Source organism: Opisthocomus hoazin, chromosome 22, assembly GCF_030867145.1.
Source record: "Opisthocomus hoazin isolate bOpiHoa1 chromosome 22, bOpiHoa1.hap1, whole genome shotgun sequence".
Taxonomy (NCBI): domain Eukaryota; kingdom Metazoa; phylum Chordata; class Aves; order Opisthocomiformes; family Opisthocomidae; genus Opisthocomus; species Opisthocomus hoazin.
Genome location: NC_134435.1, coordinates 10,353,258 through 10,376,043, shown reverse-complemented (window position 1 = coordinate 10,376,043; position 22,786 = coordinate 10,353,258). Strand labels below are relative to the sequence as shown.

General features: G+C 61.9%; 1 protein-coding gene across 5 annotated transcripts; it reads left to right on the top strand.

Annotated features, from left to right (window-relative positions):
* The first annotated feature begins 6,100 nt into the window (after window positions 1–6,100).
* Window positions 6,101–22,041, top strand: GRK6 (G protein-coupled receptor kinase 6). 5 transcript variants are annotated; one of them, XM_075441408.1, is made up of 16 exons: window positions 6,101–6,202; window positions 9,135–9,230; window positions 12,359–12,471; window positions 12,804–12,881; window positions 13,154–13,254; window positions 14,527–14,619; window positions 14,949–15,012; window positions 15,622–15,762; window positions 16,456–16,646; window positions 17,423–17,460; window positions 17,597–17,686; window positions 17,778–17,986; window positions 18,254–18,391; window positions 18,637–18,774; window positions 18,930–19,064; window positions 20,578–22,041. In XM_075441408.1, the coding sequence occupies exons 1-16, from the start codon at window positions 6,151–6,153 to the stop codon at window positions 20,626–20,628; spliced, it is 1,728 nt and encodes a 575-aa protein (XP_075297523.1). In that variant the 5' UTR covers window positions 6,101–6,150; the 3' UTR covers window positions 20,629–22,041. The 5 variants fall into 5 exon arrangements, with proteins under 5 accessions (XP_075297523.1, XP_075297524.1, XP_075297525.1 ...); XM_075441409.1 differs by having other exon boundaries at window positions 19,856–22,041; XM_075441410.1 differs by lacking the exons at window positions 6,101–6,202; window positions 9,135–9,230 and adding an exon at window positions 10,330–10,474.
* Window positions 22,042–22,786: the final 745 nt, after the last annotated feature.

Here is a 22,786-nt window from a genome sequence, read left to right as displayed (position 1 = left end):
AATGGTGCCGGTGTTGGCAGCACCCCGCACTTGCCTGCAGCCATGGGGCTCATCCTGCTGGCCGCCATGGCCGTCCTGCTGGCCATGCTGGTGGGCAACACGCTGGTGGTGGTGGCCATCTCATGGGTAGATGAGGGGAGAGCAGTGGATGTTGTCTACCTGGACTTCAGCAAGGCTTTCGACACGGTCTCCCGTAATATCCTCCTAGGGAAGCTCAGGAAGTGTGGGCTGGATGAGTGGTCGGTGAGGTGGATTGAGAACTGGCTGAATGGCAGAACTCAGAGGGTTGTCATCAGCGGTGCTGAGTCAAGTTAGAGGCCAGTAACTAGTGGTGTCCCTCAGGGGTCAGTACTAGGCCCAGTCTTGTTCAACTTCTTCATCAATGACCTGGATGAAGAGTTAGAGTGCACCCTCAGTAAGTTTGCTGATGACACCAAACTGGGAGGTGTGGTAGATACACTAGAAGGCTGTGCTGCCATTCAGCATGACCTGGACAGGCTGGAGAGCTGGGCAGAGAGGAACCTGATGAGGTTCAACAAGGGCAAATGCAGGGTCCTGCACCTGGGGAGGAACAACCCCATGCATCAGTACAGGCTTGGGGTGGACCTGCTGGAGAGCAGCTCTGTGGAGAGGGACGTGGGTGTCCTGGGGGACGACAGGTTAACCATGAGCCAGCAATGTGCCCTGGGTGCCAAGAAAGCCAATGAGATCCTGGGGTGCATTAGGAGGAGTGTGGCCAGCAGGTCGAGGGAGGTTCTCCTTCCCCTCTACACTGCCCTGGTGAGGCCTCATCTGGAGCACTGTGTCCAGTTCTGGGCTCCCCAGTTCAAGTAAGATGAAGAGCTACTGGAGAGAGTCCAGTGGAGGGCTATGAGGATGATGAGGGGACTGGAGCATCTCTCCTACAAGGAAAGGCTGAGGGAGCTGGGCTTGTTCAGTCTGAAGAAGAGAAGGCTGAGAGGGGACCTTAGAAATGCTTATAAATATCTGCAGGGTGGGTGTCAGGAGGACGGGGCCAAACTCCTTTCAGTGGTGCCCAGTGACAGGACAAGGGGCAATGGGCACAAACTGAAGCACAGGAAGTTCCGTCTGAACACGAGGAAGAACTTCTTCCCTCTGAGGGTGACGGAGCCCTGGAACAGGCTGCCCAGGGAGGTTGTGGAGTCTCCTTCTCTGGAGATATTCCAGACCTGCCTGGACATGGTCCTGTGCAGCCTGCTCTGGGTGACCCTGCTTCGGCAGGGGGTTGGACTGGGTGACCCACAGAGGTCCCTGCCAACCCCGACCATGCTGTGATTCTGTGATCTCCCCCAGCCGGGCAACGGCTGGTGCGGGCGCGGGAGCGGCACCTCGCCGTCGTGCTGGCCGTGGTGATGGGGGCCTTCATGCTGTGCTGGTTCCCCTTCTTCTTCACCTGCAGCCTGGGGGCTGTCTGCGGGAAGGGCTGCCACATCTCGAAGCCCCTATTCAGCTGCTTCTTCTGGATCGGCTACTGCAACAGCAGCCTCAACCCCCTCATCTACACCGTCTTCAACCGGGACTTCCGCGTCGCCTTCCGCCAGCTCCTCGCTGTCTCCCGCCGGCACCGCGCCTAGGGTCCCGCCGGGACACCGGGAATGCAGCCCCCAACCCCAGCTCACCACTGGCAGTGCCCGGCCCCGCCACAGACCCCGGGCTGCAGCGCCGGCGTGCATCTCCGGGTACTTTTGGAAACGTGGAGCTGAATAAAGTGAGGCCACAGCCTGTGCCCGGGGCTGGCCTCTGCCTCCTGGGAGCCCAGCAAGCAGCACCCATCACTGGCACCCGTTGTCACCGCACTGTGCCGGTGACCCGCTGGTGGTGACAACTCGCTGCGGCAGCTCCGGCGAGTGCCAGTCCTCCCTGTGGCCAGGCGAACCCCAGCTGCTCTGCACACCCTTGGCCCCCAGCGTCCTCTTGCGCAGGGGCTGGACCCCGTGGCTGCTGGGGGGGGGGGACAGAAAACCCCCCCATGGCAGCGTCACCGGCGCTGGCCGTGCCACTGGCAGCCCTGTGCCCCTGGGCCACGGCTGTCCCCTCCGGCTGCCCACCAGCACAGAGCTGTGCCCTGCCATGGGGGCTCCGTGGCGGCACATCGGTACCCCACGGCGGGGTATGAGGGGCGCGGGGCTGGGACAGCACAGCCCACATCCCGCTCAGGGGCTTCACCGGACCCTTGCTGCAGGAGGGAAAGGAGGAATGGCATTCTGGTGCCAGAAAGGCCACGCTCCCTTGGGAGAGCGCGGGAGATGAGGCTGCGCGGGAACAAGCTCTGGCACAGCTCGAGGTGCGAGGGGCAACTGTGGGGCAACTGTGGGGCAAACACATCCCCCCCAGGGGCTGCAGCCGCCCCGTGCCTGCCCTGCCCAGCTCCCTGCCCTGCTCCCCAGACACCCGGGGGTCAAGGGCTGCTCCATTTCCCCAGCTTTGTGGCCCAAAATAGAAAAATCTCAAAACATCGGACTTTCACTCGGCTAAAAACAGCCACCGGCGCCTGGGAGCTGGAGCCCCAGGAACGCAGGCCCCCGCCAGCCCCTGCCGGGGTGGGCACAGCTCAGCTGCGAGGTCGGCGGGGCTGCAAGGGACAGGGGTGCTCGCAGCGGTGACAGCCCCTGGGTGGTGATGGCATGAGCCACGGCAGGGGTCACGGCAGGATTTGTGCCGGGACGGGGGCCTGGCGCTGACCCCCCCGGGGACGGCAGGTCCCGGCGGCTGGAGCCACGCTGGCACCATCTGCGGAAGGAGCTGCCCTATCGCTGCCGCCCGGCTTCCCCTCCCGCGGCCGCCTTTTGCCTTTTCACAATTAAACAGCATTTTGCTTCTAAAAATACCCGGGGAGATGAGGGCGCCTGACGGGGACTTGGCCGGGCCATCCTGGCGGGGGGACAGGAGCCCTCCCCACGGGCAGCACCCCGGGACCCCGCAGCGCCCTAGTCGTGCACCCTGCCCTCAGCCCGGCCCGGAGCGTGGGGCTGAGCGGGGGACCGGGCACCGTCCCTCCGCCTGGGCATGGCTGCGTGGCTCCAGGGTGCTGCAGGGCAGGAGGGGCTGGGGACCTGCCGGAGCAGGGGCACACAGGGACCCCCCCAGTCTGGGCGAGGAGATGCCGGCGCAGCCAGCCTGTGCTGGCATCGGGGCAACGTCTGAGCCACCGAAGGGAGCTTCAGGCTGGTGTCCGGAACATCAGACCCCGAGGGCTGGATGGGGGCTGGGAGCACCTGGCCGGGGGGGCACTGCCAGGGTGCTGGGGTGCTCCAGGGAGAGCTCCCCCACGGAGCACCTCCGGCCATGTCGCCGTCCAGCACATCACCCTGCCCGCAGCAGACGGATCGAGCGGCTTCCTCCATGTCTCCGCAGCAGCCATTTCCATCCCAAGTTTGTACAAATTCTGTTTTATCCGCCGCAGCGTGACCCCCATTCCTGCCCCACTCCTGAGCTGCCATGACCCCAGCACGGCCGTGGCTCCCCTCGAAGCGCTGATTACTCCTGCCCAACTCAGCACCCACACTCATCCAGCTGGAATTGCATCCTGCATTTTCAGGCTGCTTCTTCATTTTCTCAAGATTATTTTGAATTACTCCCCTGACAGGCTTGGGTTTGGAGCCCTCTCTGTCCCTTCCGCAGAGCTGAAAAGCAGAGTGCCGGTTCCCCCACCGGCCACCACCAGCTCTGCTGGGGACACCAGGACCCCTGCATTCACTGCTCCAGCAGCGCCCCATGGCCGATGACTCTTGCTGGTGGTGGGAACGGCGCTGCAAAGCACCAGCAGGGAGGAAACCAAAAGTAGACACCTAAGGGTTAAGTGTGCAAATACATGGAAATAAAGTCTTCACATCTGATGCTCAAAATAAGTATGTGCCACCTTTAAAAGGAAAGCAGCTCTAAAAGAAGAAAGCTCACAGTGTGAGCTCATCCCTCATGGCAGAGTGACACGGGAGATCATCTCCGAGGTATGGCAGGGCAAGGCATCCTCCTCCTCCTCCTTATCACTGCAGGTTTGTAACAAGAAGATGTGACGCCTGATCTCCAGTGGACACTGAAGGGCATGGTGGACCCAGTCAGTACCGACTGCACCGGCAAGGAGTACTCAGAACAATTTGTGCTATTACCAGACTTGCTACAGCCTGGGGACATGGACCGCTTCCCTCCTGCCCGCTAGCACAGCCTGGTCGAGCCGAGTTCCACGGCCCCGGCTGGTGCCCACCACCAGGTTGCCATTGACAGAAGCCAGTGGAGGGCCCTGCCCATCACCACGTGCTCCTCCATACCCCGGCCACCACCGACCTCGCAGCCGGGGCAGCCCCGCTGCCATCAGCCACCGCATGCGAGGTGGGAGGCATCACCCTTGACAGGCTGGAGAGGTGGGCCTGCGTGAACCGCATGAAGTTCAACAAGGCCAAGTGCAAGGTCCTGCCCGTGGGTCGAGGCAATCCCAAACACAAGTACAGGCTGGGCAGAGAGTGGCTCAAGAGCAGCTCAGAGGAGAAGGACTTGGGGGTACTGGTGGATGAGAAGCTCAACACGAGCCGGCAATGTGTGCTTGCAGCCCAGAAAGCCAACCATATCCTGGGCTGCATCAAGAGAAGTGTGGCCAGCAGGGCGAGGGAAGTGATTCTGCCCCTTTACTCCTCTTTCATCCACCTGGAGTCCTGCATCCAGCTTTGGAGCCCCCAACAGAAGGACATGGATGTGTTGAAGCGGGTCCAGAGGAAGGCCACAAAGATCATCCGAGGGCTGGAGTACCTCTCCTACAAGAACAGGCTGAGGGAGTTGGGGCTGTTCAGCCTAGAGAAGAGAAGGCTCCGGGGTGACCTTACAGCAGCCTTCCAGTACCTGAAGGGGCTACAGGAAGGATGGAGAGGGGCTTTTCACAAGGGTGTGTAGTGATAGGACAAGGGGGAATGGCTCTAAACTAAAAGAGGGTCGATTAGATTGGACATTAGGGAGAAATTCTTCACCATGAGGGTGGTGAGGCTCTGGCCTTGGCTGCCCAGAGAAGCTGTGGCTGCCCCCTCCCTGGCAGTGTTCAAGACCAGGTTGGATGGAGCTCTGAGGAGCCTGGGCTGGTGGAAGATGCCCCTGATCATGGCAGGGGGGTTGGAACTAGAGGATCTGTGAGGTCCCTTCCAACCCAAACCATTCTGTGATCCTACCCATGGGCTGCAGCAGGAGACGGGAGCCGCTGGAAGGCAGAGGTAACATCCGCACCGGAAAGCCAGCAGGAAGGGAAAGCAGGGCAGGCAGGCACAGCTTGCCAGTGGGTAAGAGGGCTAACGAGCAGCTTTACCCCCAGGAGGTGCAGGGAGCAGGGCAGGTCATCTGCAGGGCTGGGGACAGGCCAGCAAGACGTGCTTAAGGACGGAGCTCTGCAGAGAAACCGATGAGCTGTTTGCCAGGGAAAGGCTCCCGCACCACAGCTTGTCTTCACGTGGGGTGAGGCTGCTGCTGAATGAAGCACCGGTGAAAAAAGGGCTTCTAGAGCAAACCGATGGAGGGAAGCAGCCTGCTCCTTCAGAGACGCTCAGGCAGGCTCTGCAAAACCCCACACAATCCCCAACACCCACCCTGTCCGCAGAACCCCCGGCGCCAGCAGCCCCTTATAAAGAGCCGTTCGGCCCCGCCCCCTATGAAACGTCCCTATCACGACCCAGCCAGCGGCGGAGTGGCAGCTCTGCACCCAATCAGACGCCGAAGGAGGCGGGTCGCTATCTCTGGTGGGCGCCGTTGACGCTCGCCCAATCCGTTCCCGGAGCGGCGGCTGCGATCTCTGAGTGACATCTCACCTTCCAATCAACACTCGCCTCCGCTTCCCGGCAGGGCTTCGCTAATACTGCCCAATGACGCGCGCTTCTCCCTCCCCGCCCCGCCCTCCCGCACCCCCGCCCTCCGCGGGGCCAACGGGAGGGCAGCGGCGCGGCGGAGGGGGCGAGGTTTCCTGGGGAGGTTGGGCCAATGGGAGCGCGGCGCGGGAGGAGCGTGGGCAGGCATTGGCGACCTGGGCGCGGGTGGGCGGGGCGCAGCGGCGGCGGCGGCGGCAGCGGCGGCGGGAGGTGGCGGGGCGCGGGGCGAGTGGAGGGGAGCGGCGCGGCGCGGAGCGGAGCCGGGCGGGAGGCGGCGGTGCCGCCCGGGCCCATGGAGCTGGAGAACATCGTCGCCAACACCGTCCTGCTCAAGGCCCGCGAAGGTGAGCGGCGGCGCCGGGCGGACGCCGGTCCCCGGAGCTGAGCGGGGAGGCGGCGGTGGGGCAGGCGGGCCCCGGGCCTTGCCGCCTCGGCGGGTGGAGACCCCGCCTGCCTCCGCCGGCCTTTCCGCTTCCACGGGCTGCCCGGACTCCGGCGGGGGGGAAAAGCAGCTTCCGGAGGAAAAAAAGAAAAAATAACCCCGAAGTTGCCTTCGGGCTGGTGAGCTGCCGCTCCCCGCGCCATGGCCGGTCCCGGGCCGGCGGCGAACCGCGCCCCTCCGCCGCCCGCACACCGACCCCGGGCGCGGGGGCTTCGCCGCGGGGCCCGGGCACGGGCTGGAGCCTGTGGTGCCGGGGAGCCCCGAGCAGTGGGCTGGGGGGGCCCGTCGGGCCCGAGCCTGGGCCTCTGCAGAGGAGTGGTCCGGGCGGGCCCGGGGAGCTCGTAGGGTCGTGGAACCGTCAATGAGCTCGTTAGGTCACGGCAGGGCGGCGGGGAAGACCCGGCCCACGCTGAGCAGCCGCGCAGACCCCGCCGTGCCTGGGGGTCCCACTGAAATCCGGTCGGAGGGCTGGGGAGGGTGGATTTGTGGGAGCGAAGAGCGGCGGAATTATTAAATTGGCACGGGCAGAGCATTGGTGAGCTGCTGGAAAATGGGGCTGGGCGTAGGTGCTCCGGGCGCGGTGGCCGGGGCGGACCGGGGCGTTGTGGCTCACCGTGGCCAGGTTCGGTTCGAAACCGAATCCGGACGAAGCCGAACGGTGGCCTTTGGGACCTCGAGACACGAGACCCTGCCGCGCGCCGAGGGCCTGACCGGGCGGCTGGCTTCGGCAGAGCGGAGCGTGGCCGCTGCCGCAGAGCGAGGCCTCGGGCGGCCGCTGCGGTGCTGCCCAGCGCTCCCCCGGTGCCTCTCCCTCGGCGGGCGGTTCGGCTGCGGGTGGGCGTGATCCGCTGGCACGCTGGTGCCGGGCGGTTCCTGGCCTGCGAGAGCCGCGGGTGGCTCTGCTGCCCGGCCACAGCTCTCCCGCCTGCGGCGTGGTGGCCGGCCGCTGCGGCGAGCTCTGCCCGCCTGCGTGCGAGGACAGAGCCGCTTTGCTGGCCGGGTCCAGCAGCACCCGACCTTTTTGGGAACCTGCTGGTCTGGTGTGGGAGTGTGGGGCTGGGACTGCCCTGGACGTGCTGGGGGGGCTGCCCACAGCCATCTTCAGCCGCTGCCACGGGATGACCGCGCTCTGCGTTTCCTTCAAACGCTTCTAGGAGGGTTTGGCCCAGGGAAGGTGAAGGATCCTTCCCCCGTTGTCCCCCTGGCCCGCTGGCCTCTGGCAGAGGGACAACAGGCTGACTTTGAGGAACCAGCAAGCCCTGAAGCTTGCTCTGGGTGGAGGTGGCCCACCCCTTGCCCCAGCCCCAGAATGGGGGTGCGGGGAGGTTGGTGTGCGGGAGACAGGTTCCGTGCTGGGCTGTTTGCCGCGGCGCCGGGAGGGCGGGGGAGAGCCGTGCGTGGAGGGTGCCGGAGCCTCCTTCCAAAGCAAACAACTCCAGGAAGTGCAAGCCGCCGGTCCTCGTCCTCCGGGTGCTGCGGGGCACAACTCTGCCTTCCCTTGAGCGCTCCTGGGGTGAGGGTGGCTTGTCCTCCTGTCCCCTCACTCCGTTGTCCCCATCCGTTCCGTCGCCGCAAGCCGTGGCTGACAAGAAGGTGTCTGTGCTGCTGGTTTCTTCCACCCCTGCTTACCCTTGAGTCACTTCCTTCCTGAGTTTGTACAATCGTGCAGCCCAGCTGTGGTGCGGGGCAGATGCAGCGCAGCGACCCGCAGCGTGCCGGGGGCTGGGGCCGGGGGCTGGCCCTGCAGAAGGCCCCGGCCAGCCAAGGCCTCCTGCGGCGCGGGGAGCTGGGTGCCCGGGGACTGTGTCTGGGATTAGGGGCTGAACTGCATCCGCTGTGGAGGAAAGCATTGTGAAAGTGCTTCTCAAGAGCTGATAAATGAGGTTCAGCCCCCCCCCCATCTCAGAAAGCCGTGCCTTTGGCCCAGCTGGGCAGGGGGGTTCAGTGGATTTCCGAAGGGAGGTGGGACACTGTGCGTTGGCACCGGGCGGGAGGGAAGGCAGTCCCTGGAGGCTGGCTGATCCCAGCAATCTGTGTTTCAGTACTTAGCGCTTGCTATGATGTAAATTTTTTTGGTCTATCCAGAAGCTTTCCCACCCTGTCCTGCAGCACTGGGCATTTACTCCAGCAACTGAAGTTGGAATAATATCTGGTGCTCGGATCTTGCTTTTCGGAGGCTGGCTTATCTCTGGAGAAAGGTGGGAGTGTCCCCACTTCACAGGTGGGAAACTGAAGTGATGAGCCCCAGGCGATGCAGTGGAGCTGGGATTAGAGCAGGAATTCCTGTCTCCCAGCTTCATGTCCTCCCTCTGAGAGCCCCTCCCTGGAGTAAGCAATCAGTCTGGAATGAGTAGGTGGCATGAACATCTTTACTGCAGCAGGAAGAGCTTCACGCTCGGCCTCCAGAGGTGGTTAGTTACTCAGAGGTCCTGAGGACAGGCCTAGGAGCCAAGAACCCTTGTGCAGGCACGGAGTAAGCTGTGGCTGTAGGCACTTCTGCCCCTGCCCTGGTTCTCCCATCTTAAATACGAGTTAACTGGGGTGTCCAGGTGAAAGTCTTCTCGTTCTTGGCTGGAACTTTGTTCAGCAGCCAGAGTGGTTGGTCCGTCCGCTCCGTCTGGCAGTCGGAGGCTGTAGCACGGCTGTTCCAGCAGCCGGGAGGCAGCGGTACCACTTCAGTCTTGTTTTCCTTGCCCGGGCTTGCTCGTGTAGATGGACAGAGGGTGTCTCCTCTCGCGGCTCCCGGCAAGCCTAGGCTGCAGTCGGGCGTCCTTGCATCGTAACTCACGGTGCCGATTTTGCAACTCACGGTGCCGATTTTGCGTGCCCTGCAGGTGGTGGCGGAAACCGGAAAGGCAAGAGTAAGAAATGGCGACAGATGCTGCAGTTCCCCCACGTCAGCCTGTGCGAGGATCTTCGACAAACCCTCGGTGAGACACAGCGGCTGCTGGGAGCTGAGCAGCACCCGGGCTCCGCTCCGGAGCCGGGCCCGTGGGTGAGAGCACATGTGGGTGTGGTGTACCCAAAGCCGAGTCCCGTGAGGGTGAGGGGCAGGTAATGAGGCACATGTTGGCCACATCCCGGCCAGGATCACTTGGAGCTCAGGGTGCAGGGAAGAAGCGACGGGTGGGTAAGTCACAGCGGCGTGGCGCTCGCTGGGTAGTGCCCGCTGATGTACCCACACCCCTTCTAGACTGTGGTGAGCTTCACTGGAGATACGGCGCCTTCTCTGTGCAAACAGACCTGCCCGGTGTCGCAGGGTTTTGGAGCGTCGCTCTGGGGTGCCTTTGCATAAATAACAAAGGTCCTGCTAACGTTCTCTGGACTCCCTGGCTGGGACTCAGCCCTGGTCTGCAAGCCTCATCTTCTAACACTAATGCAGCAGCTTTTCTCAGGCGTAACTGAGCTCTTGCTGCGCAGTACAGATGAGAATTGTACAGTTGGGCAGGGCTTGGCCTGTCATTTTAATACTGCACTTTGTACTCTTCATGGTTTTAATGTTGTTTGTGCAGCAGGCTTGGTCCCGAGATCATGTGAAATTGTTTTGGGGCAAGGAGGGTGGGAATGCTCTGCTGACTGGGAAGGGGAGAGCTTGTTTAAGTTGTCACAATTCAGCTGCCAGCTGGAGAGCGGCACAGCGCTGGCCTTGTTTCAAAGCAAGTGTCACTGGGCTGAGTGAGTTTGGAAGTTTTCTGCAGCACCAGTCCCCAGTTCCGCCCTGCCCAGGTTTTCCAGGTCCTGGCAGTCCCAAGGAGAGGGGTGGCTCCCTTTGAGGGCACATGGGACTGTAGCACTTGGAGTAACTTGACCTCCATCATCCACTCTGTAACCTCCAAGCTCACAACGGCCTGGTTCTGCTGCTATGCACACAGTGCACCACCTCCTGGGGCCGGCTTCGCAGCTGACCGTGGTCAGATGGAGACTGTTGCCTTGGTTTTGCTGCAAACTGCTTCTCTCGAGAAGGTCCTAAGCACTGAACACAGCTCTGGTGTGGGCCCTCCTTGCAGGTCCCACCTTGGCTGTCCCAAGCCCTGTCTGCTTCTCTGGCTTGTCCTCAGCAGAGCTTGCCCTCAGCTGATGCCTGTCCTCTTCCTGCAGCCGCCCTTCCCATGGTTGCTGTGACGCACTTTCCAGCACTGACCTTCACCCTTGTCATGCTGCCTGCTTGCTGGTGGTGAGTGCCGGTGGTCTGTCTGCCTCTGCAGTCCCGCTGTCCAGGACAGTGACCTCGTGAAGCTTTGGGAAGCAGGTCCCTCCCAGCGTCTGGCTGTCACCGCCCATGTCCCCACTTCCCCTTGGGGAGGCACGCAAGAAGGGCTTCTGGCCCCGCTGCGGCTGCCTCGCTTGGTTTCCCTGTCGGAAAGATGAACTGGAGCATCTCTCCTGCGAGGAGAGGCTGAGGGAGCTGGGCTTGTTCAGCCTGGAGAAGAGAAGGCTGCGAGGGGACCTAATAATATACTTACAAATATCTGCAGGGTGGGTGTCAGGAGGATAGGGCCAAGCTCTTTTCAGTGGTGCCCAGCGACAGGACAAGGGGCAATGGGCACAAACTGAAGCAGAGGAAGTTCCGTCTGAACATGAGGAAGAACTTCTTCCCTCTGAGGGTGACGGAGCCCTGGAACAGGCTGCCCAGGGAGGCTGTGGAGTCTCCTTCTCTGGAGATATTCAAGACCTGCCTGGACATGGTCCTGTGCAGCCTGGTCTGGGTGACCCTGCTTCGGCAGGGGGTTGGACTGGGTGACCCACAGAGGTCCCTTCCAACCCCTGCCATTCTGTGATTCTGTGAACCTGTTCCTCGTGCTTGGGCTCCACTCTCCGGCTGGAGTGGTTTTGTTTTCTCCTCGCAGCCTGCTAGAAAGGCATTTCTTTCTGATTCCAGAGCCTTGGCAGGACCGTGGGCATGGTAGGCTGGTTGCCCGCTGCAGAATTAAGCTTTGTGTGCCCTGACCACAGGGAGCGACCTTGTGTGAGCCTGGGCAGCGGCGAGGGCAGCCGAAAGCTTCTGATCTCACTGGCAGCAAACTCTCGTCCTCCCCAGCTGAAGGGAGCTCCTTCCCCTGCAGACACAAGGAAACCGGCCGGTGCGGCGGAGCTGGCGAGGCGGCCTCCTGCCCCAGCACAGCCCAGCCGTCCCCGCGCGCTCCTGCACCCCCAGAAAGCCGCAGCTTCCTCGGGAGAAGTTGCTGCGCGGGGAGGGGAAGGCCGGCAGTACTCGGAACCAGGGAGTGCTGGAGGATGCCCTGCGTGCCGGTGGGCGGCTGCACGTCTGCGCCACCGGCAGCCGCAGCCCTCGGTGGCAGTGGCCGTAACAGAAAGCCGTTCAGGCCCGCGATCAGACAGCGTCGTATGAGTGGAAGGGGAGGCAAAAAAGCAGAGAAGTGGAAGTGCTCTGGGTAGTCAAAGGGGTTTGTGCCTGGGCTGCCAGACTTCAGAGAGGGGTAGGAGGAATCAGCAGGGAAGCCGAGCTCCGGAGGGCTGTAGGAGCTGATGTGCAAGCGAGTGGCTGTCCCATGGAGCGTGGGGGGGTCTAATTGCTGTGTGCAGCATTAACAATCTGTGGAAATGGTGCCTCCCATTTTGATGCTGCTGCTCCCAGCAGGGCCTTCGGGAATATGAGTGGTTCGTAAGAGTCATCCGAGCAACTCTTGGCCTGGAAGATCTGCCTCGAAATGAGCTCAGCGTGTTCCTCATGTACCCAGGAAGGTTGTGTGTCTGGAGTAGTCAGACGATCTCCGTGGGGAGAGGATTGAACGGAAAGCCTCCAGGCAAGCAGGAGACACGAAAGTCCCTTGCTAGAAACAAGAGGGGCAGGCTGCACAGAACAGCCGGTCAAACCTCTTTCAGGGAAGAAGGTGTTCCACAGGGGAACCTAAAAGCTCAATCATGCCTCTTGTCCCCATTGGGTCCGTTTCACTCTCCTGGGAGTCTCAGGCTTGTGGGACCTGTGAGCAGGCAGCTGACAAGTCACAAGCCCCTCCACCGCTGCCTGCGGCCAGCACGGTGGTCTGTGGCTGCTCCGTTGGGGGTTGGCAGTGAGTGATCTTCTCCACGTTTGCAGAGCGGGACTACCACAGCCTGTGCGAGAAGCAGCCCATCGGGCACATGCTCTTTCGGCAGTTCTGCGAGACACGACCTGAGCTGTCACGCTGCGTCAAGTTCCTGGATGCCGTGGTAAGAGCAATGACACCCACCCCCGTCAGACTTTGCTGGGGGAGGGAGGGGTGTTCTTGGTGCCCTGGGCACGGACTGCTTGGCCCTGGGTGCTCCAGCAGTTGCCAGGTACTTCTGGGCATGCAGGGTCTTCCTGAAGGAAAAACCTGTGAGCTGCGGTTTCCTCTGGATGGGGCTGGGCCTTTGCTTAGGGAGCTGTTTGCTGGAGATCTGGTTTTCCAGGAAAGCACGGGAAACCTTGGGCAGAGGGTGTTGCTGCTCTGCAGCTGCTGCCCGATAGCAAGGCTCGGTTCCTGGCTGGACCTGCTCCTCAAGCTGTTTGCTCTGTGCAGGCAGGGTACGAAGTGGCTCCAGATGAGAAGCGGAAGGAATGCGGGCAGCACCTGATTGAAAAGTACTTGAAGCCAAATGTGAGTAAGAGGGTTGTGTTTGCTGCCTGCAGCGGTAGAGCAGTTGGAAAGCTGACAGCTGTTACTGCCCGTGTCCTGCCACAGCGAATGTGCCGGGCAGGACGGTGAGGGCAGTGTACAGAGCCACCCCACCACCTCACAGCCAAACTTACTGCTTTTCCTACTGCCCCTAAAGGAGATGGGCCCCTGTGTGCTGTTCCTGTGGGCTTCTCCTTCTTGGGAGGATCCTTGTGCTCTATTCCCTGTGTCTGACTCCATCCCTGTGTCCCCAGAGTGAGGACCATGTGCCTGAAGTCCCCGCACAGCTGGTTGATGCCTGTTGTGAGAGGCTGGAGCAGGAACCTTCCAAGGAGCTCTTCAAGGAATCCACTAAGTAAGTTGGAAGGCTGGGGCCTGCCTTCAGGTCGCACCGTGGCATGGAGGTAGATGCTGCATCTAGCTCACCTCGTCCCTCGTGGTCCCTTCCTCCAGCAGAGCAAGGGCTGGTGCGAAGGCTGGGCCCTGGGGAGTTTTGTTCTAGCGGTTTGCAGCACAGCTACAAGAAAGCAAATGCAAGGGGCTCCCATGGGCTATGGGAGCCACAAGCTGCTGCAGAAACCTCTGTCACTCCTCTCAGTCTGCTGTGGGTCTGTGCTGCCGTTTGGGAAGACCCTGTTTCAGCACGCCTCAGCATCTGGCCGTGCTGTTCCCAGTCTTGTGCCAGGATCTCGTAGGCACCCGGAGAGCAGAGCTGACAGCTGCAGTCCCAGTGCCAGCTGTCCTCTCCCGCTGGCCGCAGATGTGGCCGGTGTGTTTAGGTTATGCTGGCTGTTGCTGCAGGGATCTAAGGTCACTTCTGTTCCCATCACAGAAGCAGAGGTCCTGGCTCTGGGTATGAAGCGGAAGCTGTTAGGCAAACCGGGCGTACGGCCTCCACCCGTCCCTGAACAGTAGCTGGAGCGCGTTGCCTAATCGAGTGCGGGGCTGTGGCAATGGGTTTGCTGCAGCCTTCTGGGGAGCCTTAGCTCTGTGTGTGGTAACCAGTGTCACCGACTGAATGCAGAGCCTGCGGGCTGGGCCCTGCCTGCTCTTGGCAAGCTCTGAAAGGGGAAGAGCCCGTCCGCTTCTCCTTGATGCGTGGCTCCAGTCTAGACACTACGTCTAAGGCTCTCTACTCCGCTGGGCAGCCCTGGCACCGGTCTTTAAGGCAGTTAGCTCTCTCGAGCAGGATCCCCTGTGGCCTTTTGTGCTGGATTTTCATCTGAAACTGAACAACTCAGCGCCTGGTGCTGAGCATTGCTAGCAGTTTTCAGCAGCTGATTACAGCCTTGAGTGTGCAATTGCCCTGTGAGCAGAGGGGCAATAGCAAAGAGTCGCAGCATCCCCGCAGCCCGGGCTGGTGCTGAGAGGCCACAATGAGCAGTGTCAGCCCCATCCCAGGGTGCTGTGTCCACCACAGTGGTACCTCCAACATGCCTTCCTTTCACATCGGGCTTAGCGTGGAGGGGGAGTTTCTGGGCCAGGGCTCTGTGGGTGATCCAGCGCTAGGCTGGGCGAGGGGATGGCAGAGTGACGGGGCTGTCAGGGCTGCTCACCTTCTCTTGCCTTGGGCCACCGGCGTTTTCCATCAGCTCTCAGGAACCTTGCTGGCTCTGCTCTCTCCTAGGCTTATCCACGACTACCTGAGTGTGGCTCCCTTTGCCGACTACCTCGACAGCTTGTACTTCAACCGCTTCCTGCAGTGGAAATGGCTGGAACGGTAACGCTCCCCAGCATCTCTGGGAGACCTGCACCCTGCTTGCATGGGCTGCCTGAGGGGTCCCTTGGGTTCCTTCCTGTGCTGGGCCCTGGCAGGAGCCAAGGGCCTGGCCTTTGTCTGCTCTTGCTCTCCTTCAGGGCCCTTTAATTGGCACCGTTAGCCTCTGCTAGCTGCCCCAGCCTTGCTTGCCTTGCAGGGAAGCAAGATCTGCTTGAGTGGGGGTTTTGGGGTGAGCCACAGTCTCTCTGGCCAGGGCACGAGAGTGGTTTGGGCTTCAGCCCCTGTTTGCTCTCTGCTCCCGCTTCACCCCGGTTTCCTTTCCCTCGCAGGCAGCCAGTGACCAAAAACACTTTCCGCCAGTACCGTGTGCTGGGCAAGGGCGGTTTTGGGGAGGTGAGTGACCAGCATTTCCTCTGCATTCGGGGTACCAGGCGGCCACCGTTGCCCGCTGGCAAATCCGGACCTGGGTTGGCCATGAGGGTGCCCCGGGCTGTCCCAGCACCTGGGGGCAGGTGCTGCTGGTGGGTGGGCTGAGGGCCTCTGCACTGGGCTCTGGGCATTGCGTGATCTGTCAGCTCCCCTCTGAGGGGCAGGGGCTCCCCTCTTTCCAGTCACTGGAGGTGTGGGAGGTGTTGCGCAGGGTAGGTAGCATGTGCCCTGTGGTACGTACTGCTGCCTGGGCAGTAAGCTCTGTTCCCGGTGTCTTGGCAGGGGAAACTGCACTCCTGAAAACTGTCACTGTCAGGCTTCCTTCTGTTTCTGGAGCGGCCTTCTGTCTGCTACAGGTGGCAAGGGCATCGCAGCCCTCTGCTCCTTATCTGTCACATCTGGAGATGTCGCTGTTCCCTGTGTCCTTGCTCTGACAACGAGCTTCTCGCTAACCTCAGAGTGAGGTGGGGTCAGGGACATCTTTGCCTTCCCATGCCTCTTCCTGAGAGCAGAACCTAGACCCCCACCCTGGAAACGGCAGCGGGAGGGTGCTGAGCCTTGTCCCCCCTCCAGGTGTGTGCCTGCCAAGTGCGTGCCACGGGGAAGATGTACGCCTGCAAGAAGCTGGAGAAGAAACGGATCAAAAAGCGGAAGGGAGAGGCCATGGCCCTGAATGAGAAGCAGATCCTGGAAAAAGTGAACAGTAGGTTTGTAGTAAGTACATAGGTATTGCTCTCACTTTGCTGCAGCGGTTGATTCTTCCTCCAGCCAGCCAGCCCGGTACCTCTGTGCTCCTCACCTGGTGCGGAGAGCCAGGAGCAAGCCCTGCCCGTGGGGTAGGGTCCTGGTGGCTGCAGATCTCTCACAAGGCTAGGGTCTGGCAGGACGTCCTGCTGCTTCCACTAGATGCTGTAAATGCCCCCAAAGTCAGGCCCAAACACCCATCTGGTCTCACAGGCACGTTGTTAACCTCTGGGGCAGAGGAAAGCAGCAAGAACTGTCTCTCCAGGCAGCCAAATGGGCAGAAGCCTAGCCCTGAGCTGTGTAGTGGGGAGCTCTCTCCCTGGCTGCACTGAGGTGAGGGCAGCCTGAAACCTCCCTTTACGGAGGATTCATCAGGCGCTGCCCTGGGATTGCTGTTGAGTGCTGCTTGCCCCCGGTGGAAGCGGTTCTGGCTCAGGGAAACAGTGTCCTCCCTGTCTGAGGAAAGCTGGGGTGTGCAGGGGCTGCTGGGCACTTCCATGTCCTCCCTGGGTTTGCGCAGTTCCCCCCTCTGGCTCCTCTGCTGGCAAAGGCCCAGCCTTGCTGCCTGTGAGTGGCTGCTTGGGTGACAAAGTGCCCGTCGGAGTGCGGGCACCTCCCTCTTCCAGCTGTGTCTTCTAACAGCCTTTCTGCCCTGAATTGCAGGTGAGCTTAGCCTATGCATATGAAACTAAAGATGCTCTCTGCCTAGTGCTGACCCTCATGAATGGAGGGGACCTCAAGTTCCATATCTACCACATGGGAGAGGCCGGCTTCGAGGAGCCCCGGGCGGCTTTCTATGCTGCCGAGATCTGCTGTGGCCTCGAGGACTTGCACCAGGAGAGGATAGTGTACAGGTGCGCGCTGCCTGGCCCTGCTGGGAGACCTTGTACGGGCTGCAGAGGCAAGAGGGTTCCTGCTGCTCTTACTGGCTCAGCTGAGTCTGTCTGCTCAAGAAAGCAAGCTCAGTCTTAAAAGCAGCACAGAGCTGGGTGAGAGGGGATGCGGAACAGAAAGCTGATCTCATGGGAGAGAGTGGGGAGCTTAGCTTGGCTCCCTCGTGCTGGTAGATGATCGCCAAGAACAGGGTGCGATCATGCTGTGAATGCCTCGGGGCTGGCACTTGGGTGCTTAACTCCCTGGGCAGTATTGACACTGGAACAAAGGAGGGTAGGCTGCCCCGATACGCTCAAGACCCAGAGCTGGGCAGGAGGGAGAACAAGCTGCTCGTATGACTGTACTCACCAGGTTGTGTGATGCACGGCTGAACACGGGGCCAGAAAGTCTCTTCTAGTCCTGCCCTGTGCCTTGCCCTGGGGCAGGACAAGCAGATGAAGCCTATGCTGCTGCTTTCTTGCACAGCCTGCCCCTGCACCTGCAAAGAAGGAGTCAGCCACAGGCTCACTGCTTCCTTGCAGAGGGTTGAGGGTTGTCATGCCCTGCCTCTGCCCAGGAGGGGAGCGCTTGCAGGGCTAACTTCGGGGCAGAGGGTGAGGGGAAGGTTATCTGTGTGCCCGAGGCAGGGGCATTGCATCCCTCTGCTGCTTATCTGTGACTTCTTGAGATGTCGTCGTTCCTCGTGTCCTTTGCTCTGACAGCAGGCTTCTTGCTAATCAAGTCTCTTCCTTCCTAGGGACCTGAAGCCAGAGAACATATTGCTGGATGACCACGGTGAGTGCAGGTCAAGGGGAGCCCTGGGCCTGGGTCCTTCTCCCTTCCTGTGCTTGAACCGGCATTGCTCTGTGTTCTTGGCAGCTTCGAACGTCCCTTCACCTTGTCCTGTTAACTTGCCCCCTCCTCTGTGCAGGTCACATCCGTATCTCAGACCTGGGGCTAGCTGTGCACGTGCCAGAGGGCCAAACAATCAAGGGCCGGGTGGGGACAGTTGGCTACATGGGTAAGTGGCCCTGGTTTAATCAAAAAGTGGTCTCTGACTGCACACATGTTCGCCCTGCCCTCACACATCCCTCACCCCTGCTCCTGTGTAGCTCCGGAGGTGGTGAAGAACGAGCGCTACACATTCAGCCCAGACTGGTGGGCTCTGGGCTGCCTGGTGTACGAGATGATCGAGGGACAGTCCCCCTTCCAGCAGCGCAAGAAGAAGATCAAGCGGGAGGAGGTGGAGCGGTTGGTGAAGGAAGTGCAGGAGGAGTACTCGGAGAAGTTCTCGCCCTGCGCCCGCTCCCTCTGCACCATGGTACGAGTGTGCATCCCTGTCCCTTCGCTGCCACCGCCTCTTTGCACACAGCAGGGGGACATCCAGGCTGCTCCCTGTAGAGGTGCTGGTGGCAGCCATGTTGCCTTGTCTCAGATAAGGCAGCGCAGGAGGGTCCAGAGTGCCTTCGTCCCTCGCTCTCCCAGCTGGCTTGCGGGCCTGTGTCATGCCTAGAGACATACTGCAGGAGCCCGGCTGCTCCTGCCCGAAGCACCCTCCACCCAGGCACTGCTTTCCGTTGTGTTGCAGCTCCTGTGCAAAGACCCTCTGGAGCGCCTGGGGTGCCAAGGAGCTGGGGCCAAGGAAGTGAAGGAGCACCCTCTCTTCAAGCACCTCAACTTCAGGAGGCTGGAAGCAGGCATGCTGGACCCCCCCTTCAAGCCAGATGTAAGTGCCTGGCCGTGTCCTGACCTCTTCAGTCACTGCTGCTGTCAAGGGAAGCAAGAGCTTTGGAGTGGCTCACCTGAGGAGATGTGGCCCATCCCCTTCCCTTTTGTCCCTGGAGCCTGGTAGAACAGGGGTCGAGCAAGCTCTGGAGGGAGTGGGGGGACCGGGCTTGACTATGAGCCAAGGTTCTGAGATGGTGGCATCTCAGTGGAGCCTGCCATTAGAGCAATCTTTGTGCTGTTTAGCCCCAAGCCATCTACTGCAAGGATGTTCTGGACATTGAGCAGTTCTCCACGGTGAAAGGGGTGGAGCTAGAGCCCACGGACAATGACTTCTACCAGAAGTTTGCTACGGGAAGCGTGCCCATTCCTTGGCAGAACGAGGTAAGTTTGCAGGACAGGTCTTTGGTCCTGCTTCTGCAGGAGCCCAGTGCGGTGTCGGCAGGGTTCGTGCTGTCCCTGCTGCTCCTGCGCTCTGCTGGGCCCTCAGCGACAGGCTTTGTGTGGCAGTTGCTGCAGCCATCTTTGTCCTCTTCCAGATGATCGAGACGGAGTGTTTTAAGGAGCTGAATGTCTTTAGCACAGACGGCACAGTGCCCCCAGACCTGGACTGGAAAGGGCAGCCTTCTCCGCAGCCCAAAAAAGGGTTGCTCCAGCGCTTATTCAGCAGACAGGTGAGAGTGTTTGCCCAGCGTTTCCTCCGCAGCAGGTCCTCTGGCAGCAGTGAGCCCGCTCCTGCCTGTGCCAGGTGGGTGGGCACGAGGGGAAAGCAGGCAAAGTCCCCCCCCCATGCTGCGTTGCCAGACACCAGGGCTCTCGGGCACCCACGCAAGGCTGCAGGCAGCCAGCCCTGGCCTGGCTGGCACTCCCAGCGCTGGGGGAGCCGAGGGGCCTGGGACGGAGTGTCCTGGCTAAGCGTGCTGCAGTCACACAGGGAGGGGGATGTTGCTGAAGGCACTAAAATAGCAAGTCTTCTCCCTTCCTACATGAATAATACCATCCTTGAAGAAGACTTTGCTCTTGGAGTGGGCTGTCTGGGCTCCCCAGAGCATTTCTGGCAGACCTTGAGCCAGGCGGAGAGAGCAGTGCTTTCGAGGGATGAGGAGAACGGAAGTGTCTTGCAGCTGCTATGGGCTCGCTTTCCTGCCTGTCTCCTCTGCCCGGAACAGTCTTTGCCTTCTTTCCAGGACTGGCAAAGTCTGGGCTGCTGCCTCTCAACAGCTGCTTGCAGCTGGGGGACTCGGGCGTGGTTGGCTCTGGACCCGCTCTCAGCCACCCGGTGCCGACTCCTGCGTCCCCGAGGAGCTCTGAGCTGTGCTTCCCTGTTCGGTGGGCTGCCCTGGCCACAGCCCGCTCTGGGCTGGGACACCCCACCCTTCCCGAGGCCGGCAGGACCTGCCGGAGGATGGGCAGCTGCCTGTAGCAGGGGCTGAGCTGTGATTTGCCACATGTTTTCTCTTTCCAGAGGTGAGCAGTCTCTCCTGGCTGCTCTGCTCAGGGAAATACCCGGTGGCCCGCGGACGTGGCAAGATCTGGGAAAGAGGAGTGTTGTCCTTCAGTGTCTGTCCCTTTCTCCCAGCCGAGCACAAGCTGCTTGTTGTTCTAACTGCCCCCTGAGCCACTAATTCCGCTTCCCTGCTCTCGCTGCCTTCGTGAGGGAGGCCTTGCCCTCAGCTTGAGCCAAAGCTGCTGCTGGGAGCTGCGCTCCCAGGGGGCTGTGGGAAGTTCACTTCACTCCTCTCTTCGGATGTCCGGGACGCACGGAAGGGTTGAGAAACTGTGAAGGGTTTGGCATTGCCCTGTGCTCAGGCTCCCTCCTGTTCCAGGGCTTCAGCTGCTTCCGCGGCCGGCTGAGCCCTGAGCGGGGCAGATCGTCTGTGCTGGCACTGAGCTGTCTCCCTGCGTGGCTGCAGTCCACGGAGCCCGTCTTCTTCCCAGCTTCTGAGCTAGTCAGCTGCGTGCTCACCAGTCTGTCTGCTAGGAGCTGAACCCCCAGATGCAGCTTGACTGTTACTGTGCAGACTGGGGGTCCCCTCCAGCCCCTTGCCTCCATGTAGCTCGGCTGTGCACAGGCTGGGGGGGCCTGGCCCTTCCCTGGCAGAAGGCTGGGTTGTGTGACTGTGCTCACCCTCTGCTTGCTGTGCTCCTCTCTCTCCCTCCTCCCTCTCCTTGCCCTTCTGACTTCAGGACTGTTGTGGAAACTGCAGCGACAGCGAGGAAGAGCCCACCCGGCTGTAGAGCACAGCTTGTTCTCCAGCCCCGGGGACCCCCTTGCCTCTCCGGGTGCCCAGCAGAAGAGCCGCCCAGCCTGAAGGACAAGGTAGCAGCGGCCCCGCAAGGTGGATTTGTTTACAGCTTTACTCATCCGTATTTGAGGACTGTGAGGACGGCTCCAGGGCTGGCAGCAGCGCTCGGCTCGGGCCGAGGTGCCTCTGGCTGGGGACAAGCCCTCGTCCCCGAGACAGACCTGGATGCTTCTGAATCTGCAGCTTGGGATTGTGCTGCTGCCGCCCGCCGGCTGCTGCTCCCCTCCCGGGCCCAGGGTGGGAGGGAGAGATTGCGCCGGCGTGGGCCGAGGCCAGGCTGGAGCAGCTCTGCTGACACATTCCACGGTGCCGAAGCGGCACTGCAGGTTTGGTGTATATTTATATATGTCGGTCTGTACATATCACATGTCGGTTTTTAATCTGTAGGTGGGGGCCTGGCACTGCCCCCACCCTGTCACAGGCACAAATGTCCTCCTATGGGGGGAGCGACGGTCCCAGCTGTGTACCAGGGAGTCCTGGGCAGAGGCCTTCTGTGCCTTGAGGTGTCTAAAGCATCTTTCCTGGACCTTTCTGGCCGTGCTGAGGTGGCCCTGGCTCCAGCGGAGTCCATCGCTCAGCCCTGAGGCACGGGAAAGCGCTGTGCCAAAGCGTCTGCCATTGCATCCCGGCAGCGCAGCGTCGCTGCCTCGTCCTCGCTGCCCTGTCTGCCGGCGCCGGCTTCCTCCTGCCTCGTCTCGCACGTGCTGCCAGCTCCGGGGAGCCGATCCCGGCCCCCTCTCCAGACCGCCGGCACGCTGCCTGCGGCACGGAGGGACAGAGCCGCTCCCATGGCACCTGCTCGGGCGGTCCCCGCTGCGGGGTCCAGAGGGTCGGTCTGATCCCCGGCATGGCGCAGGATGGCCCCAGCGCCGTCCCGCCAGCTCCAGACCAGCCGTCTGCGCGTGCCGGGGGTGCCGCGGTCCCCAGGCCCAGCTCGGTGACGGGGGAGCAGACGCATAAGGGACCCTGCTCTCGGGGAGCAAAGCTGTGGTGAGGGACGTGTCCCTTCCTGGGGTCGTGCGGTGAGCCACGAGCGAGCGGGGCTGGCAGCAGCCTGCCCGCCGTACCGGCTTCCTGCGGTCCCAGGGGTGCTGGGGAGCCGGCACAGCTCCTGCGCCCAGGGCAGGGGCCGAGGGGCTCTCCGTTCCGCTTTGGTCCCCTCCTGTGCACGCTCGTCCCCGCTGGGTCTCGCGCCGGAACTCTGCGTGTGTGCAGGCACACACGTGTGTGTGTGTGCGTGCACGCGTGTGTGCTGCTGCCTCGTGCTCGTTCTGAGCCAGGCCCCCCGCGGGGCTGAGCACCTACTTGGACCTGTGGTATCATTTGCTTGCCTTGCACTAAAAGTCGGAGAGTATTTAAATTTTTAACCTTTCGTTAAGCGTGAGACTCGCCGTGCCTTGCACTGCCGTCGTGTCGAGGGGGGCCCTGCGCCGTACCGCGCTGGCGGCTGGGAGGAGCAGAGGAGCGGGGACCCCCCGTTCCCCACCTGCTGTGGGCTTTGCGGGTGCTCCTGTCCGGCGGGGAAGGGGCTGTGGCTGGTGGCTTGGGTCGGCGGAGGGACACGGTGGGCGCAAAGCCCTGTGCCGTCGGGGCGCTCACATCACCACGGTCCCCTTCGGGGGTCCTGGGCTGTCCCGGGTGTGGGGCTGGGGGCAGGATCCTGCTCCTCTCCAGGCGCTGCGCTTCGGGGGGGGAAGGCGTGCAGAGGGGGGAACCTGGTGCCAGCGCAGGGGGGGGGGACAGACCCTCGACCGGGGGACATGGCGCGAGCGGGGTCAGGGTCACGGCGGTCGCCCTGCGGGTGCGTGCAGAGGGGTGCAGCCGGGGCCGGGTGGGTGCAGGGTGGGTCTGGGGTCCAGGGCCGGTGGCAGCGTCGTCGGCCTCGTGCGCAGCGCGGGGGGGGGCCGCGCACAGCTGCGCAGGGATGAGAATAGCACCGCGGCCGGGTAGCCAGGGAACAGTTGCTATGGGAGCGGGCCCAGGAGGAGTTCTCACACTCCAAGGGGCATCTTGGGGTAAAATCCAGGAATTTTCTGCAGCCATGGAAGGCAGGCAGGCGGCAGGGGGGATGGGGATCGCTGCTCCCACCG

Excerpts from the sequence above, each read along its gene's own strand:
- GRK6 (XM_075441408.1), top strand. The coding sequence starts at position 6,151 with ATGGAGCTGGAGAACATCGTCGCCAACACCGTCCTGCTCAAGGCCCGC. Across the intron at positions 12,882-13,153 it reads AAAAGTACTTGAAGCCAAAT|AGTGAGGACCATGTGCCTGA; the intron begins GTGAGTAAGAGG and ends CTGTGTCCCCAG. Across the intron at positions 17,687-17,777 it reads GGGGACAGTTGGCTACATGG|CTCCGGAGGTGGTGAAGAAC; the intron begins GTAAGTGGCCCT and ends GCTCCTGTGTAG.